Genomic DNA, 26,125 nt, shown 5'->3' with positions numbered 1-26,125 from the left:
GACCATTCACTGACTTTGGGTGATTTTACCCATTCAAATGCCTATTATCCCACCCTGCCCCCAGCTATGGTCTGCCCCACCATCCTTACCACTCTGGTCGGCGGCCTGTACCACCTCCATGTAGGCAGAGGGGTCGTCAGCCTTGATGTAGGAGTCAATGGCCTCCTTGACCAGGCCCTTCTGCAGCTGAGCCTTAGCCAGCTGGCTCCACACGGCCGGCTCGTTGCAACGCTCTGCGAACTCATAGGCCCGGTCCAGGTTCCCAATGTGCTCAATCAGAACCTGGGGAGGAGAGACAACAGGGGAGTCAACATCACAGGGAGTCAGACAGTGTGTGTCAATCGTGTTGACAAGCTTCCTCTTCTCAACACCTTTCCTTTATTAGATTTATTTTTACCATCTTCATTTTTAAGTGTATTTTTTTGTTGGTGGGGGGAGTTTAAAGGTACATTATCTATATACATTTTTAAGTTTAGAAAACATGTACCCATAGGCTGCCACGAAAAACAAAACAACTGAAATACATAAAGTAATAATACATTCAGTATAAACAGGAAAAGTTAAAAAGCCCAACCTCCAGCCCCTACCTTTCACCTGTCCGATATCCCCTCCCCTATCTTTCACCTGTCCAATACTTTCAGATCAGTGATACTGAACGTAAGGAGAGGGGGAAATGGAAGCTCAAGCGACACAAGACTACTGACATTGAGACAGCCATAAGAGAGATAGAAAGGTGTGATATGACTACTCCATGGAGTTAATGGGGGTTAGGGTTCATCTCTCACCTGCACAGCGGATGTGTTGACGTCAAACTTCTTGAAGATAGCGAATGCCTCCTCGAAGAGCTCGTTGCTGATGGCAATGTTGGCGATGTCCGGGGCGTCATAATTATCCAGGCGGTTGATGTACTCCATCACACGGGTACGGTCCGCCTTTATGGCCGTCAGGATCAGCAGGTTTTGCAGGTTTCTGGATCAACACAAACTATCCTCAGCATCGACACACAAAAACACCATATAATCATGCACCATCCCATAATTCACCGTAGTGAGGTTCAGCAATTGTATGTGTAAAGCCGTAAAGTTTACTTTAAATGCACTGTAAAGTGTGTTGCGATTTTAAACTTTAAATAAAGTTTGCTTTGATTGATTTGGAAAACTATGACGAAGATTGAGCGAAGACCGAGAGAGAAGACAACAATGGACAGCCCAGCCTACAGTGAGCACAGGTATCAGAGCACTAAGAGCTCTGTTACCTGTGTTCACTGAAGACGGAGTTATCCAGTACGATCTTCTCCAGTAGCTCAATGAGTTCATTGGGCAAGTCTGCAGTCATGAAGGCCTTGACTGTGACTGACACCTCCTCTGGGTCCTGGGTCTCAGATAGGGCGGTCTGCACCACCTGACAGTGAGGGAAAAAGAGATTTAGATAGGGTCATGAATAGATGCATGAACCTCAAACTCCTTTATTGTTTACAGTAGGGTTCAACCCAATTCCACTATCAATTGAGTCAATTGAAGAAGTGAACTGAAATTCAATGAATTAACTGAAAAATCATCGTAGAAAACATAGGTCAATTTACAATTCATAAATTGAACAGGAAATCAACCCCAACCCTGGTTCAGAGCTGGCACAGGGGTAACAGAAAGATGAGGTCCTACCTGGTCGATGAGTGGTCTTCTGAAGGGGTTAGTCTCCAGCAGCACGCTGGCCCACAGGTCCGGGTCCCTGCGACGTACCAGGTAGCGAGACAGACTCTTGAACAGGGAGTTCTCATTGCACACCTGAGAGGAAACAGAGAGAACACAGTTACTCCACCAGGCTCTCACCTCCCCAGTATTGCTTTTTAAAATCATACATAACAATGTAGATCATTTATCACGCAATGCCTTTCTGTAAAAAATGAAATTATATATGAAACTATTTCCTATTAGAGGAGTTGAAGAACAGGCTACTGACATTGATGAGTTCCTGGTCACACTGTCCTCTCTCGTAGGCAACGCAGGCCAGGTGGGGGTCCCTCTTCTCACAGTACTTGCCCACCACGCGGCTGTCGTAGTAGGGGTTCTCACGCAGGAAGCGCTCAGGGTTGTTGTTACTGTCGATGTAGATCTTGGCCAGGGCATTGTGGGTAGCGGGCTCCTCACAGCCCTCATGGATACGGGCCTCCAGCCAGGGCAGGAGAAGCTTCAGCCTGAGGAAAATGAGGGGACAGAAAGATGATCCTGCTGACTACTACTGATAACACAGCTAGTATAGTAAAGACTAAGTTATAAAGACACTTTGGTTCTGATACTCTGGTGTTTGAAGAGGTTGGGAGCTTGGGGCTGACATAACTACATTTCACCCCTCTAAGTACTAGTTCTTTTTTGCCATCTGATAAGGGGTTGTTGTACCTGTTCCTCTTTTCCACCTCGGCCACCAGTTCGTCAGTGGAGAACTGTCCTCTGACCACCAGGATCAGACTCTTAATGACGTCCTCAGAACAGTCCACGTCCAGAAGCCCTCCAATCACCACCGGCAGACGGCTGGGGTTCACCTAACACACATACATGTCAATATCCTGCGCACACATTCCTGGACACTGCATTTAGAGTGTGGGTGTGTTTTTCGAGTGCGCTAATAAATATCGTTTCTGTAGTTAGAAACTGAGAATCAAGTTCGAAAGTTGGTACATTTTGGAAATGTAGACAAAGTATAGTCTCGTAGATGCTTGCTAGTGTGCGAGTTTGACTTACTTTCTGCACGTAGATCTCAATGTATTTCTGCAGGTTGTTGCGGTACAGGTAGAGGACCAGGTCGTGGACAAAGTCGAAGCGGTCACACACGATGATGAGCGGGAGCTGGTCGGTGAGCTTGGCCTCCTGTCCAATCACAGAGCAGGGGGGTGGGTCAAGGTTAGTTTGACATCTCTATGAGACTGTACACCTGATCACAGCCAAACCTGACACTTTAACCACTGAATTCACAGGCTATATGTGATCGTAATGACTAGTATTGAAGCGTTGAGTGTTTTTTTGTTTTTAGCTCCTGTATTTATAGATTTTTAAGAAAGTAGCAAGTGGTTCAATGTTAAAATCCGATCTATACGTTTGACTAATCTTGTTGGGGTCTTACAACCACTAATGTACTAATGATAAAATACATATTAGAAACACTTAAAATGAAATTGGGAAGTTATTTCCAGTTAAAACGATCCTGCTCGAGTGATTTGAAAATTAGACATCAAAAACGTAACTCGGACAAACGGGACGCATCACACTTTGAGAGGTTAGAAGATGCTTAAGTACCTCAAACATTTTGTTTACTACGACTGAGTGGACAGATGAAAAGGGCAAAAAAGGAGAGAAACAGAAAGAAAACCCTATGGTAAGGCTCAATCACACATGTACAGACCTAGGACTCCATCTGCAGGTACTACTGAGGTACTGCAACACACCTAATATTCCACTCCAGAACAACCGTTTTAGAAAATGTGCAATAAGCATAAACATATGCATTTATATAAGGAATTGGCAACTCGTTCTCATTCTAAGAAATAGCCTAAGCATCTTCTTATCCAGGTTGGCCACTTGATTTCAATATCTAAACAAAGTGAACAGGCTTTGTTGTTCAAACAGTTGGAGAAGGACAGGAGGGTGTATTCATAACCATGCAACTGTTCTTTCTAACTTCTTAGCAAGCAAATAACTAAGTTGGCTACACTTTAAATATAAAGATAAGCTGGCTACTTAAAAATATATATATTTCATCGACAGACTTGAATACCAGATCATTGAAGAAAAAAAAAAAAAATCAGGTTAAAATATTTAGTTAAAATAATTGTATTATTAGTGGGTCTTATGGTTGTGGAAGGCTTATATTTAGCCCAGGTATAATTTTGCATGCAGTTTATTGACTTTTAAATTGTGCAACAAAGTTTCTTTAGAGAATTTACATTTTTTTTAAATCCAGATAAATGACATGGCCAAAAGTATGTGGGCACCCCTTCAAATTAGTGGATTTGGCTACTTCAGCCACACCCGTTGCTGACAGATGTATAACATTTAGCACAGCCATGCAATTTCCATAGACATTGTTAGTAGAATGGGCCTTACTGAAGAGCTCAGTGTCCTTCAACGTGGCACCTTCATAGGATGGCATTTTTCCAACAAGTCCGTTCGTCAAATTTCTGCCCCGGTCAACTGTAAGTGCTGCTATTGTGCAGTGGAAATGTGTAGGAGCAGCAACAGCTCTGCCGTAAAGTGGTAGGCCACACAAGCTCACAGAACAGGACCGCTGAAGCGCGTAAAAATAGTCTGTCCTCGATTGCGACACTCACTCCCGACCTCCTAACTGCCTCTGGAAGCAACGTCAGCACAATAACTGTTTGCCGGGAGCTTCATTAAATGGGTTTCCATGGCCAAGCAACTGTACATAAGCCTAAGATCACCATGCACAATGGCAAGCATCGGCTGGAGTGGTGTAAAGCTCACAACCGTTCAACTCTGGAGCAGTGGAAATGCTTTCTCTGGAGTGATGAATCACGCTTCACCATCTGGAAATCCGACGGATTATTCTGGGTTTGGTGGATGCCGGGAGAAAGCTACCTGCCCGCATACAGCGGCAACTGTAAGGTTTGGTGGAGGAGGAACAATTGTTTTTTATGGTTAGGATTAGGCCCCTTAGTTCCAATGAAGGGAAATCTTAACTCATACATTGACATTCTAGACAATCAATTCTGTGCTTCCAACTTTGTAGCAACATTTTGGGGAACGCCCTTTCCTGTTTCAGCATGACAATGCTCCCATGCACAAAGCGAGGTCCATACAGTAATGGTTTGTTGAGATCGTGTGGAAGAACAAATGGTCTGTAGAGCCCTGACCTAACCCCTTCGAACACCTTTGGGATGAATAGGAACGCCGACTGTGAGCCAGGCCTAATCGCCCAACATCAGTGCCGAACTCACTAATGCTCTTATAGTAAGGTGGCTGAATGGAAGCAAGTCCCCGCAGCAATGTTACAACATCTAGTGGAAAGCCTTCCCAGAAGAGTAGAGGTTGTTATAGCAGCAAGGGGGGGACCAACTCCATATTAATGCCCATGATTTGTAATGAGATGTTCAACAAGCAGCTGTCCACATACTTTTGACCATGTAGTGTATATATCGTGATTCTCCCATATACTCTCCCATATATTTTTTTTTAAAGAGATTTGATTTTTAGGCCATATTGCCCAGACCTAGTACAGCAGCTGGTTGTGTCATAATCACAATACATATCCCAGGTTTAATCCTGTATCTCCAGAAGTCCAGTGTGGAGTGAAGATAAAATATTAAGGGAGTCCTGCACTTGGGGATAGATGTATCTGGTATATATCCTCGCATTACATAGACAACAGAAAAGCACAAGAGATAACCGGCATTACTTCTTACCAATGAAAGAAAATTGAAAGCATTTCACTAATGCTAGTGTTAGCAGGCCGATATATAAATAGGATTGACAGAAGTTTTGTAAATTTTATATCAATAGAATTTCTAAATTTAAAACCATGTCATCATTGAATTTCAGCGACAGAGCGGTCCAGGGGATCAACCGACTGAACACACGAGAACAGACGAGATTGAAAGAATAAAGTAAAAAAAGACAAAGGAGAGAAAAGCAAAAATGAAAAGGGAGAGTACAGTACATCTTCAGTCAGTTACATTTCACCTCCCTCTAGATACCTTCTCCCCCCAGACTTCATATTCTACCTTGAGGAAGTTCTTGACTCGTTCTGGGTCGTAGCAGTTGCTCTCTCTGCAGATCCTCTCCACCTCTTTGATCTGTCCCGTCTTGCAGGCAGCCTGGATGTACTTGAAGTGGACCTCTGCATCCTGGCTGAAGTTAACGATGGAACCCAGGAAGTAGAACAGACCTGGGACACCATGGAGACAATGTCAGTCAGGAGGAAATACAGTACCAGAGACCATGTCAGTCATGTCAGGACATCTTTTAATGTCACATGCACTTCTTGCAAACTCAAAAACCAACCATGCAATAATCAATAACAATGTAATACTAGAAAGAAACCATGAGAAATATGAAGAACACAATAAGCGTGTTCAATAGTATACATTTTGCTGGGAAAATAGAACAGCGATTACGAGAGGGCTGCAACTCCCCCCAAGAGACCGGAGCAGACGACTACTGTCACCATCTCATCGCCCCTTGTTTGATTAATGTACATCACATTTCAGGATATAATACCAAACAGTCAGAATTAGCTGATAAAGATAGTTTAAATGGACTCTTCCCTTTGTGATTTTGACAAATGGCATTAACACTTTCCACCATGTTTGTTTTGGACAATTGAAAACAGTGGCTCTCACTTAGTTTATTAAGCTGTAGCTCCATTATGACTGACCACCTCGTCTCTAGTCCACCCGGAGTTTAAGAAGGTCCAGCCCAGTCCCAGTGTCCACCCCTCCAGGCCATTCTATTGCGTCGATCAACAATTCTGCTGCCTCTGGCCTACTTGGGCATATAGCTGGAAGAGTGATCCAACAGGGTTCTAGACTAACTTGTTCCACTGCCGTCACTGGTGCTACCAACGTTTCCCAGTTGATGGCACCAGCACGACTTGGTCGCACCAATTTTTGATCTGACTTGTCTCTCATAATGTGCCTGTATTCCATACAGAACCAGGCTAATAATGACAAACCACCTTTTAAATTAGTATTCCCTTGCAGGGCTTGACATTCAGGTACATTTGCCAGTCTACAGTTGTTGGGCCCTTTAAAATCAGTTTAATCTTTTGGTAAATTACATTTTTCCGGGGTTAGTTTTTCCCTGTTTCCGAGTTCAGATTCTCACTCAAAATCACTATTTATATAAACAATTTGTTTGACGTTCTAAATCTACAATGCTTAAACCACATCAGGAGACCAACTCTGTCTTGGAATAATTATTTAAAAAATTTAATTAGGAAGGTTTTTTGGGAAACCTTCAAAAACGTTCATTCAAACAGCGCATGATGACTGAATTGTGCATTGCCAAGATTCAAAGATTTTTTCAATACCGAGACAATAAAATAAAAGCAAATTGTGAACCAAAAACTAACGTGACCAGCTACATATTTAGAGACCAATAACAAAAAAAATGGTGTCGCACTGCTAAGTCAAAGCGTCGCTAATGCAAGTGTTATGGTCACAGTCTCGAACCCTGTCCAAGGAAGGGAAGTGTAAAATAGTGTGCGTGGCTGTATGTCTCACCCTCAAAGCTCTTGAAGGACTCGAAGAGCTCGGTGAGGGAGTTGGTGGAGAGCTGCTCGTGGTACTTGGAGGCCACCTGGACACAAATCTGCAGGTTCTGACGAATGTTGGCAGACAACATGGCCCTCAGGCACTCTAGAGAGTCCTCCACTGAGAGGGAGCCAAAGAAATTCACCAGCCACTAAGGGGAGGGAGAGAGGGAAGAGAGACAGAGAAATAGAGAAAGTGAGGGTATGAGAGAAGGGAGTAGGGTCAGAGTTAGATAGTGTCATGAGGAAGTACACGACAGTCACATTCATCTAGCTGTGTTAATTGAAACTAAATGTGACAGTTATTTTTTTACACTAGCTGACACATGCTAGCTGTCATACCTCTGGGTTGAGCAAGTGTGTGTGCACCACGGCCCGCTTGATGTCGTATAGGTCGGTGTAGTGCTCCAGAGCCCTCTGCAGCAGGCCAGCCTTCTCACACAGTTGGGCTATGTGGGCACGGTCGTAGTTGGTGAACATCTGGTTGCCCAGGATAGCATCAGCAACCTACAGAGAAGGATATGCATGGAACAGTTTTGGAAGTGTGAATGTCAATAATGGTCTGTTTGTTTTGAGGGCCACCAGATATTTGACTATCATATCCTCATCTAAATGTAAGGGGGTAGGGTGTGTACCTGTGGGGCGTGCATGAGGTTCATCTCCAGTAGGCGTGTCTGCAGCGGCCCCTCAGATGGCCTGTTGTTCTTCAGGGCGTCCAATAGGAATGAGGTACACTGCTGGATCAGGTTATACTCCATGAACACATCCACAATCTGAACAGACAGGGGACACGAGAGTAACACAACTGTCAACAGAAGACAGAAATACACTACTTACAATTATGAGTATTTGAAACTCTTGATTTAGCTTTGACATTGCACTTTGGGAGTATTTAATTGGTTCCATTGTACCAGTCAAATGAAATCAAGTGCATCCAAATTTTGACCAATGTATTTGACCCAGATCTGATCAGCACATTGACAGTTCAGAGTAGACAGTCCTGCCAAGCCCAGACAGGAGGAATATAATAGTGGAGAGTGAATGATGTGGATGAGAGAGATGGCATGCTCTAGTCTAGGTTCTGTTCCTCTCTCCCTCTCAAATAACTTCGACCTCTCCCTCTTTCCTAACATGCTGACTAGATCAGGAGCGTGTGTGCGCCATAGCACGCATTTTGATTTTGTCCACCCACACTAGACGCGATCAGGACACACAGGTTTAAATATCAAAACGAACTCTGAACCAACTATATTAATTTGGGACCAACTATATTAATTTGGGGACAGGTCGAAAAGCATTTATGGCAATTTAGCTAGCTAGCTTGCTGTTGCTAGAAAATTTGTCCTGGAATATAAACATTGAGATTTTATTTTACCTGAAATGCACAATGTCCTCTACCCCGACAATTAATATACAGAAAAAAGGGTAAACCGAGTTTCTTTCTAGTAATCTCTCCTCCTTCTGACTTTATATGGCGGCTGGCAACCAACTTTAAGGTGCATTACCACTACCAACTGGACTGGAGTGTGGACCTCAATTCATCTTTCAATTACCCACGTGGTTATATGCTCCTAAAAACCAATGAGACGGGAAAGGAAGGACTTGCAGCGCATCAAGCGACACAAATGGAACCAAGTTCTATTTTAGCGCCTGGCTACGCAGACACTCGTCGACGCGCACGAGCAGTGTAGATGCAAACAAATGTACACAATCATTGTAACGCTCTCACACGTAACGCGAGCGGTGTTATCAGCAGGTTAGCCTTCCCTCATCTCTCCCTTCAGTCTTCCTCCCTCTCATCTTCCCCCTATATCTCATCCCTCTCCATCACCCTACCTCTTCCCCACCCCCACCACCAACCTGTGTGATGTCAGCCAGAGGCTCTTCGTCCTGGACCAGCATCTGTGAGAACTGCAGGCCCTGTTCTGGACTGATCCTCATCACGTTCCTCAGCAGGAAGATCCAGTCTGGAGTGTAGCCCACCTACCGTCACAGGAAGAGCAAGACAGTAGTTACATTTACCAATGCACCATCCTACACAGACATATTTAGAGTATGTATTTATTTCTTTATTTTTAAACCCTCTTTCATTGTCACATGACGTACCTTTCATTCATACATCAAGTATCTAGCTAATGAAAGCTAATGCCCTCCTTCCAACCCCCATTTGGACCCAATGAAGCCGTCCCCATTCTGAAGCCCCTCTCGGGATGCTAATATACAGCTCATCCACTTCCTCAACTGTGTCATAAGGAAACCAAACCAAGGAAAGGAAACAAGAACATCAACAGAGCTCCATCTCAGAGTGAAAATGTACCTTCTTGGCGTACAGGACTATCTTGGGGAACTGTCCGGTCTCAGCAAAGCACTGGATGACCTTGTTGGGTACGTTGGCCCTCAGGTAGACGGAGAGAGCCAGGGTGGGGTCCACTGACTTCACCAGGTCCCCCAGCTCCTCAGAACATTCCAGCTGAGAAGAAACAAACGGTTAGTTTCACCACAAGTACCCTACAGGCGAGAGAACATACTTGATCATGTTTGGAATATAAATGTTGTGAATGATTTTTAACACATTAAACATTCACAATTAGTGTGAAGCAGAAAACTATGGGGGGGGGGGACATTGAGACCGACTAAGGAGCCACTCATATTCCCCAGCACTCTCTGGAGGGGGAAATATATATATATATTTTAACCTCTTCAAATGCTCAGCATAGCACACTGATTGCCTCACGTCAAAGAAAGGACAAACAACCCAGATGACTGGTGAGATATGAACATGGACAAACACACACAGTTCAGGAAAGGCCTCTTCCTACGGGAAGTCAGATAACCATCTCTCCCCCTTTCTCGGAGATACAGACACACCTTGTCCTCTTTGAGCCACTTCTCCAGCAGCTGCTTGCGTCCCTGCTGTAGGACGGGCCTGCACAGCTCCAGGGACTCAAACTTGTTGAGCTGGCCCTGGTCCAGCAGGATGCCAAAGTACTGCAGCAGGGGAGAGGTCTGGCCCGGCTGGGCTGGCACACTCTGGAACTTACGGATAGTGTCTGGAGTACGCAGGATACCCTGGAGGAGAGAGCAGAGAGGAGACGGAAAAACAAGACATGGGTGGAGTGGATCTGCTGCAGTTTATATACACACAGAGCGATACTGCTGATGCATGGCTGGAGAGGGTTTTGCTAGCAACATATTGTACATAGAAACACATACATGCTGGAAACAAACTATTCATCGTTTGCATTTGCATATCCAAAGTGTCTCGTGATCAAGTGAACTTCTAAATCACTTTGATAGTGTATTGATGTAACAGGATATGGACATCAGTAAGTTTACCTTCCATTAAATCACAGCGATGTGATCAGACATCCCCTGTAGCAAGACCCTGTACGGTTTCTATACCAGTTACCTTTGGTGCGTTGGCAGCCACCTTGGCAGCCTCAGAGTAGTTTCCCCCAGCAAACAGGTTGTTGAACTTGCGTGCGAACAGCTCCTCGGCCCCAGCTAGATTGTTACGGACAGCCATGCGCAGTGCCAGGTCTGGGTTCTGGAGCACATTGGTAATGTAGGGGATGATGTTCTCCTCCTCCACACACACAGACAGGACCTGGAGAGGACATCGGTGAGAGACGAGTTTGAACAAACATAGGACCCAATAGTTTGTTCTTGGCACCACTGGGTCGTCGTTTAAGACTGGGTTCGATGACAAGACACAATAACCTTGTTGAATTGGCCATGTCCCAAGAAAACCCCAAAAGGCTTATTTTTATTTTGTTGGGGGGGTCATGGGGCAGCAAAAAATAAAATAAAAAAACTTTGAGAGTTATTGCTTTAACCATTCCCACTAGTAGGACTGTTTGCATTGTTGTTTGCTGTTTTCTTCTGTCTTTTTCTTGTTTCCTCTTTAGTAGTTGTTGAAAGGCTTCACTGCAAGTATATTGTATGTTTTGGATTTTCAATAAAGTAACATTTTTAAAAACCTTCCACTAGTGGCAATTGGCCTGTATGGCTAGGACTAAATTGAAATATGGAAAGCATACACATGGTAGCAATAAATAAAAAGGAACAGTTTTGAGATTATGGGAAATTTATAAAGGGGATGACAAAAGTTCACCAGACAAGACTGAATCCAAACATTACACTTGATTTGTGCATTTTACATTTAATGTACTTCTACGCATTTTTGATAACGAAACCTGAAAATACTAAACTAATATTCTAGGAAAATGTGGGGTAAGTGCAACATAAGACAAACAAATATGGGTTAGAGTGAGAGGACTAACTGGTGTCTCCAAGTGTCCACACACCTCTGCAAAGTGTGCACAGTTCCTAAGTAATAATGTGTTTTTCTGAGCTCTCCTAGCTGTGCCATTGAGGAACAAGAGCAAGCACCTGTAGTTGTTTGGAACACAGCCCTGCATGCCCCCTTTACACAATTACTGTTGTTGTTACGAAATCCAACGATCCATTATAAATTGTAATCTGGATCAGGTGGGCATCATTTGAAAGCTTGTTCTAGTACCACCATGACTAGCTAAATTATAAAATACCATCTTACAGTGTTAGGCTTTCACAAGGCAGATCGTCATCTAGAAGCGTATAGAATCATGTCATTAATGCACATTTTCTTCACAATACAACAAACATAGGATCATTCTGTTCAGGACAACCCAGGGAATAACTACAAGTCATCTTGTAACTAAGTCAAACACTGATCATAAACGTTGACACTGTATATGACATGAGTTTTATGATATGGAAATGTGAAGTGCAGATTTGGACTCACAGGTATTTGGCTTGCTTGTATGACAACAAAGTGGTATTTATTATAATCCTCAATGTATCATCTTTCAAAATACATAGTCCTCTTAACTTAATGCATTTCCCTCACTAAGACAACAAAATGTTGAGAGAGGGACTCAAGTTCAGAACGGCTGTCAGTCAAAACCCATACAGAGATGTGAAGCGGAGACCCTGAGCTCTAACATCATGTATAGCGTATTATTGTACAGCCCTTGTGTAACAATTTAGGCGCTTATCAGTGCCCAAATTGGCAATTTTCAACCTGCCTACCGGTATGCGTTTAAGGGGCTACATGTACATGGGGCTTATTGTATATGGGGCTGACAGAAAATTATATTTCAGTTTAAACTAAAATCAATAACAAAACATTGCTCTATTGATCCTTTTCTCTTCATCTCAATAGTGTTTATTGACCTACTTGTTGACAGGGGGGTGTATCTACTATCCAGCTACAATGGCGTCTGTTCTTGTACATGGTTGCCATTGAAGGACACGTAGAGACGCCAGCATATGCTCCAGGTCAGGTTCCTAACAGACAGGACGGTAGATGGTAGGCCAGAGATCTGTAACAGTGTGTAAGGCAATCCCATCCACAGCGTCACAAGTAAACAAAGGACACAGCCATGTGTGGAAAGGATGAAGAGTGAGAGGTGTTCACTTTCTGCTGAGAGACGGCACTAGCTAACCATTGGTTTGTTCGCTCTATGTACTTTTCCTCCACCAACCCAGTTAAGTACCAGCTCGCCAGATTATTTATGTTTTCTTTTTTCTTTTTAAACTCTGGAGGACGAGCAATCAATCAGGTGGGAGAGGAAAGTCAGCGAGGTCAAACGGGGAAAGTGGGGGTCGGACTTGGGGTCAATGAGGGCCTATGTTTAATTATCAGTGGTGTAAAGTACTCAAGTAAAAATACTTTAAAGTATTACTTAAGTAGTTTTTTGGGGTATTTGGATTTGACAACTTTTACTTCACCACATCCCTAAATAAAATAAATGTCCTTTACCATTTTCGCTGACAACTAAAAGTACTTGTTACATTTTGAATGCTTAGCAGGAAAGGAAAATGGTCTAATTCACACACTTATCAAGAAAACTTCCCTGGTCATCTCTACTGCCTCTGATCTGGAGGATTCACTAAACACAAATGCTTGTATGTATAATGTGACTGTGCACCTGGCTATCATTTTTATTTTGCTCAATATGGAATTTGATACTTACATTTATTTGAGCAATTACACATACTTTTAATACTTAACTATATTTATACTTTTAGAATTTTACTGGATGACTTTCACTTGGGAGTCATTTTCTATTAAGCGATCTTTACTTTGACCCAAGTATGACAATTGGGTATTTTTCCACCACTTGATTGTCTGTACACTCAGCTGGTAATGGGCTACATTTGGTTATTATGGAAGATGTAAAAAAAAAAAAAAAAAAAAAAAAAAGCTGTGTAATATAATTTAGCAAAGTAAGAATCTATTTAAAATTGCCTCTACTACCACATATCAATAACAACATTATGTGTGTATAGTGTGTATGTTTGTGTTGCTTCACAGTCCCTGCTGTTCCATAAGGTGCATTTGTATAGTTTATTTTTATTTTTTAATCAAAATGTTACTGCTGGCATGAGTTACTTGATGTGGAATAGAGTTCCATTTAGTCAAGGCTCTATGTAGTGCTGTGCGCCTCCCATAGTCTGTTCTGGACTGGGAGACTGAAGAGACCTCAAGTGGCGTGTCTTGTGGGATATGAATGAGTGTCTGAGCTGTGTGCCAGTAGTTCAAACAGACAGCTCGGTGCATTTAGCTTGACAACACTTCTTACAAAAACAAGTAGTGATGAAGTCAATCTCTCCTCCACTTTCAGCCAGGAGAGATTGACATGCATATTATACATGTTATCCCTCTGAGTAAATCCAAGGGCCAGCCGCGCTGTCCCTCTCTGTGGCACCTGACCACGACTGAACAGTAGTCCAGGTGCGACAAAATTAGGGCCGGTAGGACCTGCCTTGTTGATAAAGTGCTGTTCTGCATTAACAGCATTATATAATAATAATAATAATATATGCCATTTAGCAGACGCTTTTATCCAAAGCGACTTACAGTCATGTGTGCATACATTCTACGTATGGGTGGTCCCGGGAATCGAACCCACTACCCTGGCGTTACAAGCGCCATGCTCTACCAACTGAGCTACAGAAGGACCACTTAGACAAACTCCTTCCCATCCTAGCTACTGTTGTGTCAATCTGTTTTGACCATGACAGTTTATAATCCAGAGTTAATCCAAGCAGTTTAGTCTCCTCTATTTGCTCAATTACCACATTCATTACAATATTTAGTTAATGTTGAGTGAATGATTTGTCCCAAATACAATGTTTTTAGTTTGAAATATTCAGGACAAACTTATTCCTTGCCACCTGTTGGGGAATAATCAGAATTGGTGGGTAACATAGATAGGATGTTTTATTTTCATGATATGCTTATGAGTTATTTCTCATAAGAATGTATTTTGTTGTACTATAGTGGTGGCCATTGGCAGTTCTGTTCTATGTCAAGACTAAGTTGCATGGGCCGCAGAGAGGGGAGAGGTCAAGGTGTCATCATGTGTAAACATAGCTTTTGCTCCACTGTGTCTGTGTGCCAGTCACTCCCTACTTTTCCCATCAGGGAGAGGAGGATAGCAGTGTCTGGAATCATTCTATGCTCCCTCTAATGTTGTCCCTATCTTAACCTATAGCAGTCACTCCTCTCTGTGAGCTTGTCCAGGATTGGTTGTATTGAGAATTGGTTGTATCTAAACGACAATTTGATATATATGCCTGTTGATATGGAGGATTGGTTTATGGTTCTGGGTTTGAGTAAGGAGACAAAGCTGAACGATTTATTATGTCTATGCTGTCTGACTATGTGTGTTCTTTGCTATTAAAGGATCTCAGTTGCAATGTAGAGGGGGCTCTCAGAGAATTCATTGATAGACACTGAATTGATCTGAGAGTCACAGGGTTGTGATAGAGCTCATATAATTAAAGATGGACTTTGATAACTAATTCTGACTTGTGGTTTGCGCTCATGATTTGGTAAATAGAGGAAATTTCCACAAAACACCCATTCTGAAACTATCTGCAGCTCTTTGTTAAGTGTTGCTGTCATTTCAGTCGCTGTAGTGGATGACATGTAGTGTTGAGTCATCCGCATACATACACACTGGCCTTACTCAAAGCCAGTGGCATGTCATTAGTAAAGATTGAAAAAAAGGTGCTTAGACAGCCGCCTTGGGGAATTCCTGTTTCTACCTGGATTATGTTGGAGAGGTTTCCATTAAAGAACACCCTCTGTTCTGTTTGACAGGTAACGCTTTATCCACAATATAGCAGGGGGTTTAAAGTCATAACGCATATGTTTTTCCAGCAAGACTGCTTGATAATGTTAATAGCCGCACTGAAGTCTAACAAAACAGCCCCCTCAATCTTTTTATCATCAATCTCTCAGCCAATCAGTAATTTGTGTAAGTGCTGTGCTTGTCGAATGTCCTTCCCTATATACGTACTGAAAGTATGTTGTCAATTTGTTTACTGTAAAATAGCACTGTATCTGGACAAACAATTTTCCCAGAAGTTTACTAAGGGTTGGTAACAGGCTGATTGGCCAGTTATTTGAACCAGTAAAGGGTGCTTAAATATTCTTGGGTAGTGGAATGACTTTAGCTTCCCTCCAGGCCTGAGGGCACACACTTTCTATTATGCTTAAATTGAAGATATGGCAAATAGGAGTAGCAATATCGTTCGCTATTATCCTCAGTAATTTCCCATCCAAGTGTCAGACCCTGTGGCTTGTCATTGTTGATAAACTATTTTTTCACCTCTTCCACACTAACTTTACGGAATTCAAAATTACATTATTTGGTCAGATATATTTGGATGTGTAGTGTCAGCATTTGTATGCTAATCTTGCCAATGAAATGGCCTCTGCTCCATATGTAGTGGCCTCTGCTCCATATGTAGTGGCCTATACTCTCACCAACAGGCAGCAGATTCAGGGCCAGTCAAAAGCCAACTGCATAGAGTGCACCATAGACTCAGCTCGTTAAACCACATACTGTATTACACATGCAAATTCAACCACACACGCTTTTACTTCTAGGAGCTTTGAGATAGATGGCTGTGACGAAAACAGAATTGAAATGCACTGAGGGCAACAAGGCGTATTAGGTTAAACTAACTGTTCTGGGAGCACAGCCAGGCAGTGGGTTGGGGCTGGTACATGGTAATGATGGTAAATGCATCATTAGTGTGACAGTAACATGCATCTCTGGTGGTAGGCTCTATGTGGGGGACTGGAGAGGAGGAGCCCAACGATAACAAGCGCAGCAGGTCACTGCCCACAGCTGTTAACAGGCATGACTGCACCTCCTTCCCCATCACTCAGAGAGGAGCAGTCAGAAAGACAATTCCCCAAATAATATCATTGGGCTAATAAAGGCGGGTGGGATGGAGGGAAAGAGTGAAATTAGAGCTTCTTTGTGGAGATGTGCCCTCTCTCCACCTGTGTGTCTATGTGTGTGTGTGTGTGTGTGTGTGTCTGTTGAATGGCGGGAACCCGGTTAGAGATTTACCGCCCCAAATCACACCTTTTCCCAGGGTATATAACTGAGAAACCAGTCAATTATAATATATTATTAATGAAATGGAACTTTAAATGATAGTCTATGTCTAAATCAGGCTTCTCTACGGCCTCTGCATAATTAATCATCAACGCTCTGGGTGGGGACAGACAACCCATCTCACTATGGAGCGCAGTTCAACGCATGTAGACCTATCAACTCATAATGGTAACTTTTTTCTTGTGACAGGAAGGCATGCATTTGCTGCAGCATAGTCTATGCTACAGTAATAAAGACCAAATGTGCCTCTAATTCACTACTCTTCTCACCATCAACTCAATTCAAATTGCATCTAAAATAGACCATCCTGTTCAAGAATGAGATGTTCTAGCCTACCCGTTTCAGGTAATAAATGCAATGTAGTATTAGCCTTACATTTAGCTAATTAATAATAGGTTATGCATAATAAGCTTCCATTTGACAGCCTTGTCACTTATGCAATATGTAAGCATGGCACGCACTTGTGCTCCACTGGCCTCTCCCCTTAAAAAAAACACTCCGTAGCTCTTCAAGTCCCATGTAGGAAAAGCTAGACTAGAAAAGCTTGCTGGGTATTGTTTTTTTTTTTTAGCATTTCTTATACCAATAAATGATTAAAAGCAGAATTGCTGAACGTTAAATACAGCAGCCAATAGAACTCACGGATAGTTTGAAAGAGCGAACGCACGATGGCAGTTATTTATTCAGACCCATAAGTATTCAATCTTCATTAAGAGAAGTGAAAGCCTTCTGTATCTAATTCTTGTCCTATATTATTCAACCATGTCATTAGAACGATGAAGATATGGACAGTGAAACATTTAATTTAACCGAAAGCGAGGAAGGAATGAAGCTACAATAGAAAGAAGGTAGGCTATAACATTAGGGGAAATATTATGAAAGATATGTCGTCAGCCAACCAATTATACCAATAGGCCCCATTATATTATGAAATCAAAATCTAATTCACTAGCCTAGTGCTTTGCACTAGAATCACATGTTCTCTCTCTGCTTTAGCATGGCGCCGGAAGAAATGGCAGCAGTTCTACGGGCGCCCAACCAATTGTGCTATTATGTGGGGGTTTTTCATGTCATTTGTAACTTATTTTGTACATAATGTTTCTGCAACCGTATCTTACGGCAAAAAAAGAGGTTCTGGATATCAGGACAGCGATCACTCACCTCGGATTAGACAAAGATTGTTTTCTTCAACAAGCAAGACGCACATTCTCTAAACACCCGACAGGGCCAACATCTCCGTTATTTGCAAGAGGAAACGACGCAGGTAGAGGACAAAGAGCCGGATGCATGGTCAGGACCCGGAAAAGGCGAGTGGCCATTACCGTCCATACTACTCGCCAACGTGCAATCATTGGACAATAAACTAGACAGGGTACGATCACGAATATCCTACCAACGGGACATCAAAAACTGTAATATCCTATGTTTCACGGAATCGTGGCTGAATGATGACATGGATATTTAGCTAGTGGGTTATATGCTGCACCGGCAAGATAGAACAGTGCACTCCGGTAAGTCTGTGCATATTTGTAAACAGCTGGTTCACGGAATCGAAGGAAGTCTCTAGATTTTGCTCGCCTGAAGTAAAGTGTATTGTGATAAATTGCAGGCCACACTACTTGCCTAGAGAGTTTCAACTATACTTTTCGTGGCTATTTATTTACCACCACAGAAAGCTGCCGGCACTAAGACCACACTCAGTCAGCTGTATAAGGAAATAAGCAAACAGGAAACCACTCACCCAGAGGCGGTGCTCCTGGTGGCCGGAAACAATAATGCAGGGAAACTTAACCTCTTGCTCCTACCTGGCAAGCAGGCGTCCCATCTAGAGATCTGGAAATGCAAATGCACTACGCTAAATGCTAATAGTATTAGTTAAAACTCAAACGTTCATTAAAATACACATGCAGGGTATTGAATTAAAGCTACACTCGTTGTGAATCCAGGCAACAAGTCAGATTTTTAAAATGCTTTTCGGCGAAAGCATGAGAAGCTATTATCTGATAGCATGTAACACCCCAAAAGACCCGCAGGGGACGTAAACAAAATAATTAGCATAGTCATCGCTACACAAACCGCACAAATAAAATATAAAACATTCATTACCTTTGACCATCTTCTTTGTTGGCACTCCTAGATGTCCCATAATCACTATTGGGTCTTTTTTTCAATTAAATCGGTCCATATATAGCCTAGATATCGATCTATGAAGACTGTGATAAACGAAAAAAATAGCGTTTCATAACGTAACGGCATTTTTTTAAATGAAAAAAGTCGATGATAAACTTTCACAAAACACTTCGAAATACTTTTGTAATGCAACTTTAGGTATTAGTACACGTTAATAAGCGATAACATTCATCAGGAGGCGATGTAAATTCTATAGGTGTCCGTCTGTAAAAAATGTCTGGATATTTCTCAACCAAAACATCCGGTCAGAGACCGGAGGGAATCGGTTCCCTTGATTCGGTTTGACCAAGAATCAAAGCCGAAGCAAATGACAAGACTCTAGACATCGTGTGGAAGCTGTAGGTACTGCAACCTCGGCCTCATTTAATTCAGTTCTTGAACAATTCCTGGAAGTGGCGCATGGATATTTATTTCCATTTTCAGTGATCAGATTTTCCTGCACTTTTCGATGAAACGCACGTTCTGTTATAGTCACAGCAGTGATTTAACCAGTTTTATAAACGTCTGAGTGTTTTCTATCCACACATACTAATCATATGCATATACTATATTCCTGGCATGAGCAGCAGGGCGCTGAAATGTTGCGCGATTTTTAACAGAATGTTCGAAAAAGTAGGGGGTAGGAGTAACAGGTTAACTCAAATCTACCAAATTTCCATAAAGATATTAAATGTGCAACCAGAGGGGGAAAAAAATTCTAGATCACCTGTACTCCAGAGACTCACGCAAAGCTCTCCCTCGCCCTCCATTTGTAAATTCGACCACAACTCTATCCTCCTGATTCCTGCTTACAAGCAAAAATTAAAGCAGGAAGCACCAGTGACTCAGTCTAAAAATAGGGGGTCAGATGAAGCAGATACTAAACTACAGGACTGTTGTGCTATCACAGACTGGAACATGTTCCGGGATTCTTCCAATGACATTGAGGAGTACACCACATCAGTTCAGTCACAGGCTTTATCAATAAGTGCATCGAGGACACTTACACGTGCAGTCCCCAGTGACTGCACGTACATACCACAACCAGAAGCAATGGATTACAGGAAACATCTGTACTGAGCTAAAGCGTAGAGCTGCCGCTTTCAAGGTGCGGGACTCTAACCCGGAAGCTTACAAGAAATCCTGCTATGCCCTGCGACAAACCATCAAACAGGCAAAGCATCAACACAGGACTAAGATTGAATCATACTACACCGGCTCCAATGCTCATCTTATGTGGCAGGGCTTGCAAACTATTACAGACTACAAAGGGAAGCACAGCCACGAGCCTACCAGACGAGCTACATCACTTCTATGCTCGCGTCGAGGCAAGCAACACTGAGGCATGCATGAGAGCATCAGCTTTTCCAGAGGACTGTGTGATCACGCTCTCCGTAGCTGACGTGAGTAAGACCTTTAAACAGGTCAACATACACAAGGCTGCGGGGCCAGACGGATTAACAGGACGTGTCCCCACAGTGACTGCACGTGCATACCACAACCAGAAGCCATGGATTACAGGAAACATCTGCACATGTGCTGACCAATTGGCAGGTTTCTTCACTGACATTTTCAACATGTCCCTGATTGAGTCTGTAATAGCAACATCCTTCAAGCAGACCACCATAGTCCCTTTGCCCAAGAACACAAAGGCAACCTGCCTAAATGACTACAGACCTGTAGCACTCACGTCCGTAGCCATGAAGTGCTTTGAAAGGCTGGTCAACACCATTATCCCAGAAACCCTAGACCCACTCCAATTTGCATACCGCCCAAACAGATCCACAGATGATGCAATCTCTATTGCACTCCACACTGCCCTTTCCCACCTGGACAAAAGCAGAACACCTAAGTGAGAATGCTATTCATTGACTACAGCTCAGTGTTCAATACCATAGTACCATCAAAACTCATAACATAGCTTTCCCCCTTCTGATGACCAGGTGGCGAATCGCATCTCTGCATGTCTGGCAGACATATCAGTGTGGATGACGGATCACCACCTCAAGCTGAACCTCGGCAAGACGGAGCTGCTCTTCCTCCCGGGGAAGGACTGCCCGTTCCATGATCTCGCCATCACGGTTGACAACTCCATTGTGTCCTCCTCCCAGAGCGCTAAGAACCTTGGCGTGATCCTGGACAACACCCTATCGTTCTCAACTAACATCAAGGCGGTGGCCCGTTCCTGTAGGTTCATGCTCTACAACATCCGCAGAGTACGACCCTGCCTCACACAGGAAGCGGCGCAGGTCCTAATCCAGGCACTTGTCATCTCCCGTCTGGATTACTGCAATTCGCTGTTGGCTGGGCTCCCTGCCTGTGCCATTAAACCCCTACAACTCATCCAGAACGCCGCAGCCCGTCTGGTGTTCAACCTTCCCAAGTTCTCTCACGTCACCCCGCTCCTCCGCTCTCTCCACTGGCTTCCAGTTGAAGCTCGCATCCGCTACGAGACCATGGTGCTTGCCTACGGAGCTGTGAGGGGAACGGCACCTCAGTACCTCCAGGCTCTGATCAGGCCCTACACCCAAACAAGGGCACTGCGTTCATCCACCTCTGGCCTGCTCGCCTCCCTACCACTGAGGAAGTACAGTTCCCGCTCAGCCCAGTCAAAACTGTTCGCTGCTCTGGCTCCCCAATGGTGGAACAAACTCCCTCACGACGCCAGGACAGCGGAGTCAATCACCACCTTCCGGAGACACCTGAAACCCCACCTCTTTAAGGAATACCTAGGATAGGATAAAGCAATCCTTCTCAACCCCCCCCCCCCTTAAAAGATTTAGATGCACTATTGTAAAGTGGCTGTTCCACTGGATGTCATAAGGTGAATGCACCAATTTGTAAGTCGCTCTGGATAAGAGCGTCTGCTAAATGACTTAAATGTAAATGTATAACTAAGCTAAGGATCCTGGGACTAAACACCTACCTCTGCAACTGGATCCTGGACTTCGATGGGCCGCCCCCAGGCGGTGATGGTAGGGATCAACACATCTGCCACACTGATCCTCAACACTGGAGCGCCCCCGGGGTGCGTGCTCAGCACCCTCCTGTACTCCCTGTTCACCAACGACTGCATGGCCAGGCACGACTCCAACACTATCATTAAGTTTGCAGACGACACAACAGCGGTAGGCCTGATCACTGACAATGACGAGACAGCCTATAGGGAGGTGGTCAAAGACCTGGCCAGGTGGTGCCAGAATAACAACCTGTCCCTCAACGTGCTCAAGACAAAGGAGATGATTGTGGACTATAGGAAAAGGAGGACTGAGTACGCCCCCATTCTCATCGACGGGGCTGTAGTGGAGCAGGTTGAGAGCGTCAGGTTCCTTGGTGTCCACATCAACAACAAACTAGAATGGTCCAAACGCACCAAGACAGTCGTGAAGAGGGCACTCAGGAAACTAAAAAGATTTGGCATGGGTCCTGAGATCCTCAAAAGGTTCTACAGCTGTAACATCGAGAGCATCCTGACCGGTTGCATCACTGCCTGGTACGGCAATTGCTCAGCCTCTGACCGCAAGGCACTACAGAGGGTAGTGCGTACAGCCCAGGACATCACTGGGGCAAAGCTGCCTGCCATCCAGGACCTCTACACCAGGCGGTGTCAGAGGAAGGCCCTAAAAATTGTCAAAGACCCCAGCCACCCCAGTAATAGACTGTTCTCTCTACTACCGCATGGCAAGCGGTACCGGAGTGCCAGGTCTAGGACAAAATGGCTTCTCAAAAGTTACCACCAAGCCATAAGACTCCTGAAAAGGTAATCAAATGGATACCCAGACTATTTGCATTGTGTCCCCCCCAACCCCTCTTCTTACGGTGCTGCTACTCGGTTTATCATATATGCATAGTCACTTTAACCATATATACATGTACATACTACTTCAATCAGCCTGACTAACCAGTGTCTGTATGTAGCCTAGCTACTTTTATAGCCTGTCTTCTTATTGTTGTTTTATTTCTTTACCTACCTATTGTTCACCTAATACATTTTTTGCACTATTGGTTAAAGCCTGTAAGTAAGCATTTCACTGTAAGGTCTACAGTTGTATTCGGCGCATGTGACAAATAAACTTTGATTTGATGTGCGTAATTCCAATCAATATAACACAATACAGTAACAGTTCACACTCAAAAAGACTAGGCTACTGGAGCTAGTTTCATTTGTTTACCCAAGAGAGCATATAGCTAGCTACATCCATGGGCTTTTGTGTTTTTCTGTCATGAGTAATGTACAGTAGCCGACATCATATTTATTGGATAACCACACAATGCTTTGGGCTTTTTTGGGCTTGGGCTCATTAAATGTATTTAATGTCTGGCTTATCTGGCTCAGGCTTGAATTTTGGATCAAAGCTCTAATCAAATCCAAACAAAGGCCTATTTATATGCCAGATAATGCTTTTGAACAACACTTCCGGTGTTGGCGGGAAATACCAGGTTACCCGGAAAAGAGATTTATTCTCGAGATGGAACATTTGTAAAATACCGGGAAATATTAAACCCTAGTGTGTGTGTGGAGGGGTATGTATAGATGTCAGTAGTGGCTAGAGGCAGAGATGAGCAGTGAGTCAAACCTTAGTGGCTACAGAGAGCACTGACATTATCAACTGGTTCTGACAGTTAATCACATTACCCTCTTTTTCTCTCCCCACCTCTTTTCTCCCCCTAATTACTACAGGCCAGCTCTGTGCTGTAGCTATTTTTGCAGGGATTCCTACATCTAATGGCCAGTCAGTGCCTGTAACTGTGTTCCTGTGCCTGGTTGCAGACGCAGCAACTTGGACCCTGGTTCTTCCCCCTGACACACACAGGGGGAAGAGGAGAGGCAAGCCCAACCCCACAGCTCTCTGTGTAGGACTCAGTGATGGGAAAATATTAAACCCTAACTGTGTTCCTGTGCCTGGTTGCAGACGCAGCAACTTGGACCCTGGTTCTTCCCCCTGACACACACAGGGGGAAGAGGAGAGGCAAGCCCAACCCCACAGCTCTCTGTGTGGGACTCAGTGATGGAGAAGACGACCACTGTAGGACCTGCTACACCAGCAGGCATCCCTACTACCAAGGGATTATGCTTTTAAGCTATTTCAAATAATTCCAACTCATGAGCAATCAAACCACACATGACGACTGTGCCCTCGCATTCCAACTCCAGCAAGCTAGGCTCCATCTTCAGCCACCAAAGAGAAGAAAATTAATATACCCATCAAACGTTCCACTGACAGGAGGATAGGATGAGGCCTAAATATTTCCACTGCCATTCATTTACCTTGGACCTAGTCAAGTGGAGGCTGTCTCCCAGCCAACCAGACAGTGGCCTACTATTATACCTGTCTACTACAGAGTTTCTCCTATAATCTTTTTCAGCAGCAGCAGAGTTAGCGTGGGCAGGGCATACATCTACATTGCAACAACAATAAATAAATAAATATTTTTTTGCAGTGGCGTTGATTTAAATGCATACAGGGGAAAAACTGTACTGGATCCCCAGCCCGAGTGTCTCTATGCCATTAACAAACTACAGCCAGCCAGTGTCTCTGCTCTATAGGAGCCCCAGCCAGTGTCTCTGCTCTATAGGAGCCCCAGCCAGTGTCTCTGCTCTATAGGAGCCCCAGCCAGTGTCTCTGCTCTATAGGAGCCCCAGCCAGTGTCTCTGCTCTATAGGAGCCCCAGCCAGTGTCTCTGCTCTATAGGAGCCCCAGCCAGTGTCTCTGCTCTATAGGAGCCCCAGCCAGTGTCTCTGCTCTATAGGAGCCCCAGCCAGTGTCTAGCTCTGTGTGCTCGAAGCTCCAGCAATGCAGGTCTGACGGAGTGAGTCTCAGACCAGTTTCCCCTCCTCCACTCAATAATGCATGTAGTCTGTGGCCTGGCTGGAACATTATTCAGTTGGATGCTGTTATCCTGCTCTAATGCCTTCACAGTGGAGGGGTGTGTGTGTGTGTGTGTGTTGGATCTCTCTCTGGATCACCTGTGAAACTCTACACCTTTGATTATTTATAACGAACGGACACCTCCTTGCTTAGATGGAGTCCTCTGACAACAGGCCGTTCGCTCAACTCCAGTTCTTCTTATCATCTATCCATCTTCCTGTGCTGCTTACCATTGAAAACTTGGTTGGATATGAAAGAGGGTGGGATTATTAATGATTGCTTTATTGGGTCTTAGATGTGGTGGTGGGGGGTATTATATAGGGTGCTGCTGTATGTATTCTAGACCCAGCCTTCTCCTCCTCTGGTGTCCCGAGAGGCGCTGTATAATGTATGGAAAGGAGAGCCGTATTGAACCAGCAGTGGTATAGTAATGAGGGACACGAGGCTGGTTTACATTGGAGCACACCAATAGTTACAATGCTAGGAAGACAACTAGATTAATCTAGCTGAATGGATTATAATGTAGTGTGCACTACAAATTGTTACGTACAAAAGAGGGCGTGTAAAATAATCAACACATTTGTGGTGATGATAGTTCTCTTTACACTGGAAAATGCTGTGAGTGTCAAGAAAAAAATAAAAATAAAACCAAGTAATATCTGTTATTTCTGTCTTTCCAAGAACGTGGTGATAGAGGAAGATGTTAAAGAGGAGGGTGGGAGAGGTAGAGGGGTGGTATCTGTACCTGTCCTTTCCTGTTGACCCCGATGATCCCAGCGGTGGCTTCGTGTGGGGCCGTGACAAAGATGGTCTCCCCGCTGATCCTGTTCATGTAGATGCAGGTGCCAGTCTCCAGGTCGTACAGGTGGATGTAGCCATATTTGGTGATGAGGAACACCACATCCTGCTTGGAGCTTATCTGAGAGGAAAAAGTCAGATTTAAAAATAAAAATAAATGCATAGAGGTGCAAAATGTGTAACATATGTAAAAGCAGAGTATTCTCTACGATTGTAGAGCTCTACTCTTCCGGTGCTAATACATTCCTGTGCTAATCTTCAGCGCTCTCCCCTACTACAGTGCCTTCAGAAAATATTCACACCCCTCGACTTTTCCTAATTTGTTGTGTTAAAGCCTGAATTTATAAAATGGATTAAATTCAGGTTTGTTTGTCACTGGCCTAAACACAATACCCCATAATGTGGAATTATATTTTTTGACATTTTACAAATGAATTAACAATGAAAAGCTGAAATGTCTTGTATTCAACCCCCTTGTTATAGCAAGCCTAAATAAGTTCAGGAGTAAAAACGTGCTTAAGTCACATAATAAATTGGCTCTGTGTGCAATAGTGTTGAACA

General features: G+C 43.8%; 1 protein-coding gene across 1 annotated transcript in view; it reads right to left on the bottom strand.

Annotated features, from left to right (window-relative positions):
- The window catches only part of LOC118371991 (clathrin heavy chain 1), a 69,895-nt gene that overhangs the window by 21,571 nt on the left and 22,199 nt on the right, over positions 1-26,125 (bottom strand). Inside the window, exons 6-21 of the mRNA XM_052457887.1 lie at positions 25,512-25,685; positions 10,670-10,867; positions 10,129-10,329; positions 9,578-9,730; positions 9,121-9,243; positions 7,896-8,033; positions 7,603-7,767; positions 7,232-7,412; positions 5,732-5,895; positions 2,739-2,864; positions 2,397-2,539; positions 1,960-2,194; positions 1,662-1,784; positions 1,256-1,401; positions 786-969; positions 90-282 (exon numbers count right to left, since the gene is read on the bottom strand). Coding sequence (XP_052313847.1) covers positions 90-282; positions 786-969; positions 1,256-1,401; positions 1,662-1,784; positions 1,960-2,194; positions 2,397-2,539; positions 2,739-2,864; positions 5,732-5,895; positions 7,232-7,412; positions 7,603-7,767; positions 7,896-8,033; positions 9,121-9,243; positions 9,578-9,730; positions 10,129-10,329; positions 10,670-10,867; positions 25,512-25,685 — 2,647 coding nt within the window. The remainder of the gene's footprint in view (positions 1-89; positions 283-785; positions 970-1,255; positions 1,402-1,661; positions 1,785-1,959; positions 2,195-2,396; positions 2,540-2,738; positions 2,865-5,731; positions 5,896-7,231; positions 7,413-7,602; positions 7,768-7,895; positions 8,034-9,120; positions 9,244-9,577; positions 9,731-10,128; positions 10,330-10,669; positions 10,868-25,511; positions 25,686-26,125) is intronic.

Source organism: Oncorhynchus keta, chromosome 12 (genome assembly GCF_023373465.1).
Source record: "Oncorhynchus keta strain PuntledgeMale-10-30-2019 chromosome 12, Oket_V2, whole genome shotgun sequence".
NCBI lineage: Eukaryota > Metazoa > Chordata > Actinopteri > Salmoniformes > Salmonidae > Oncorhynchus > Oncorhynchus keta.
This window is presented reverse-complemented; position numbering and strand designations above follow the sequence as displayed.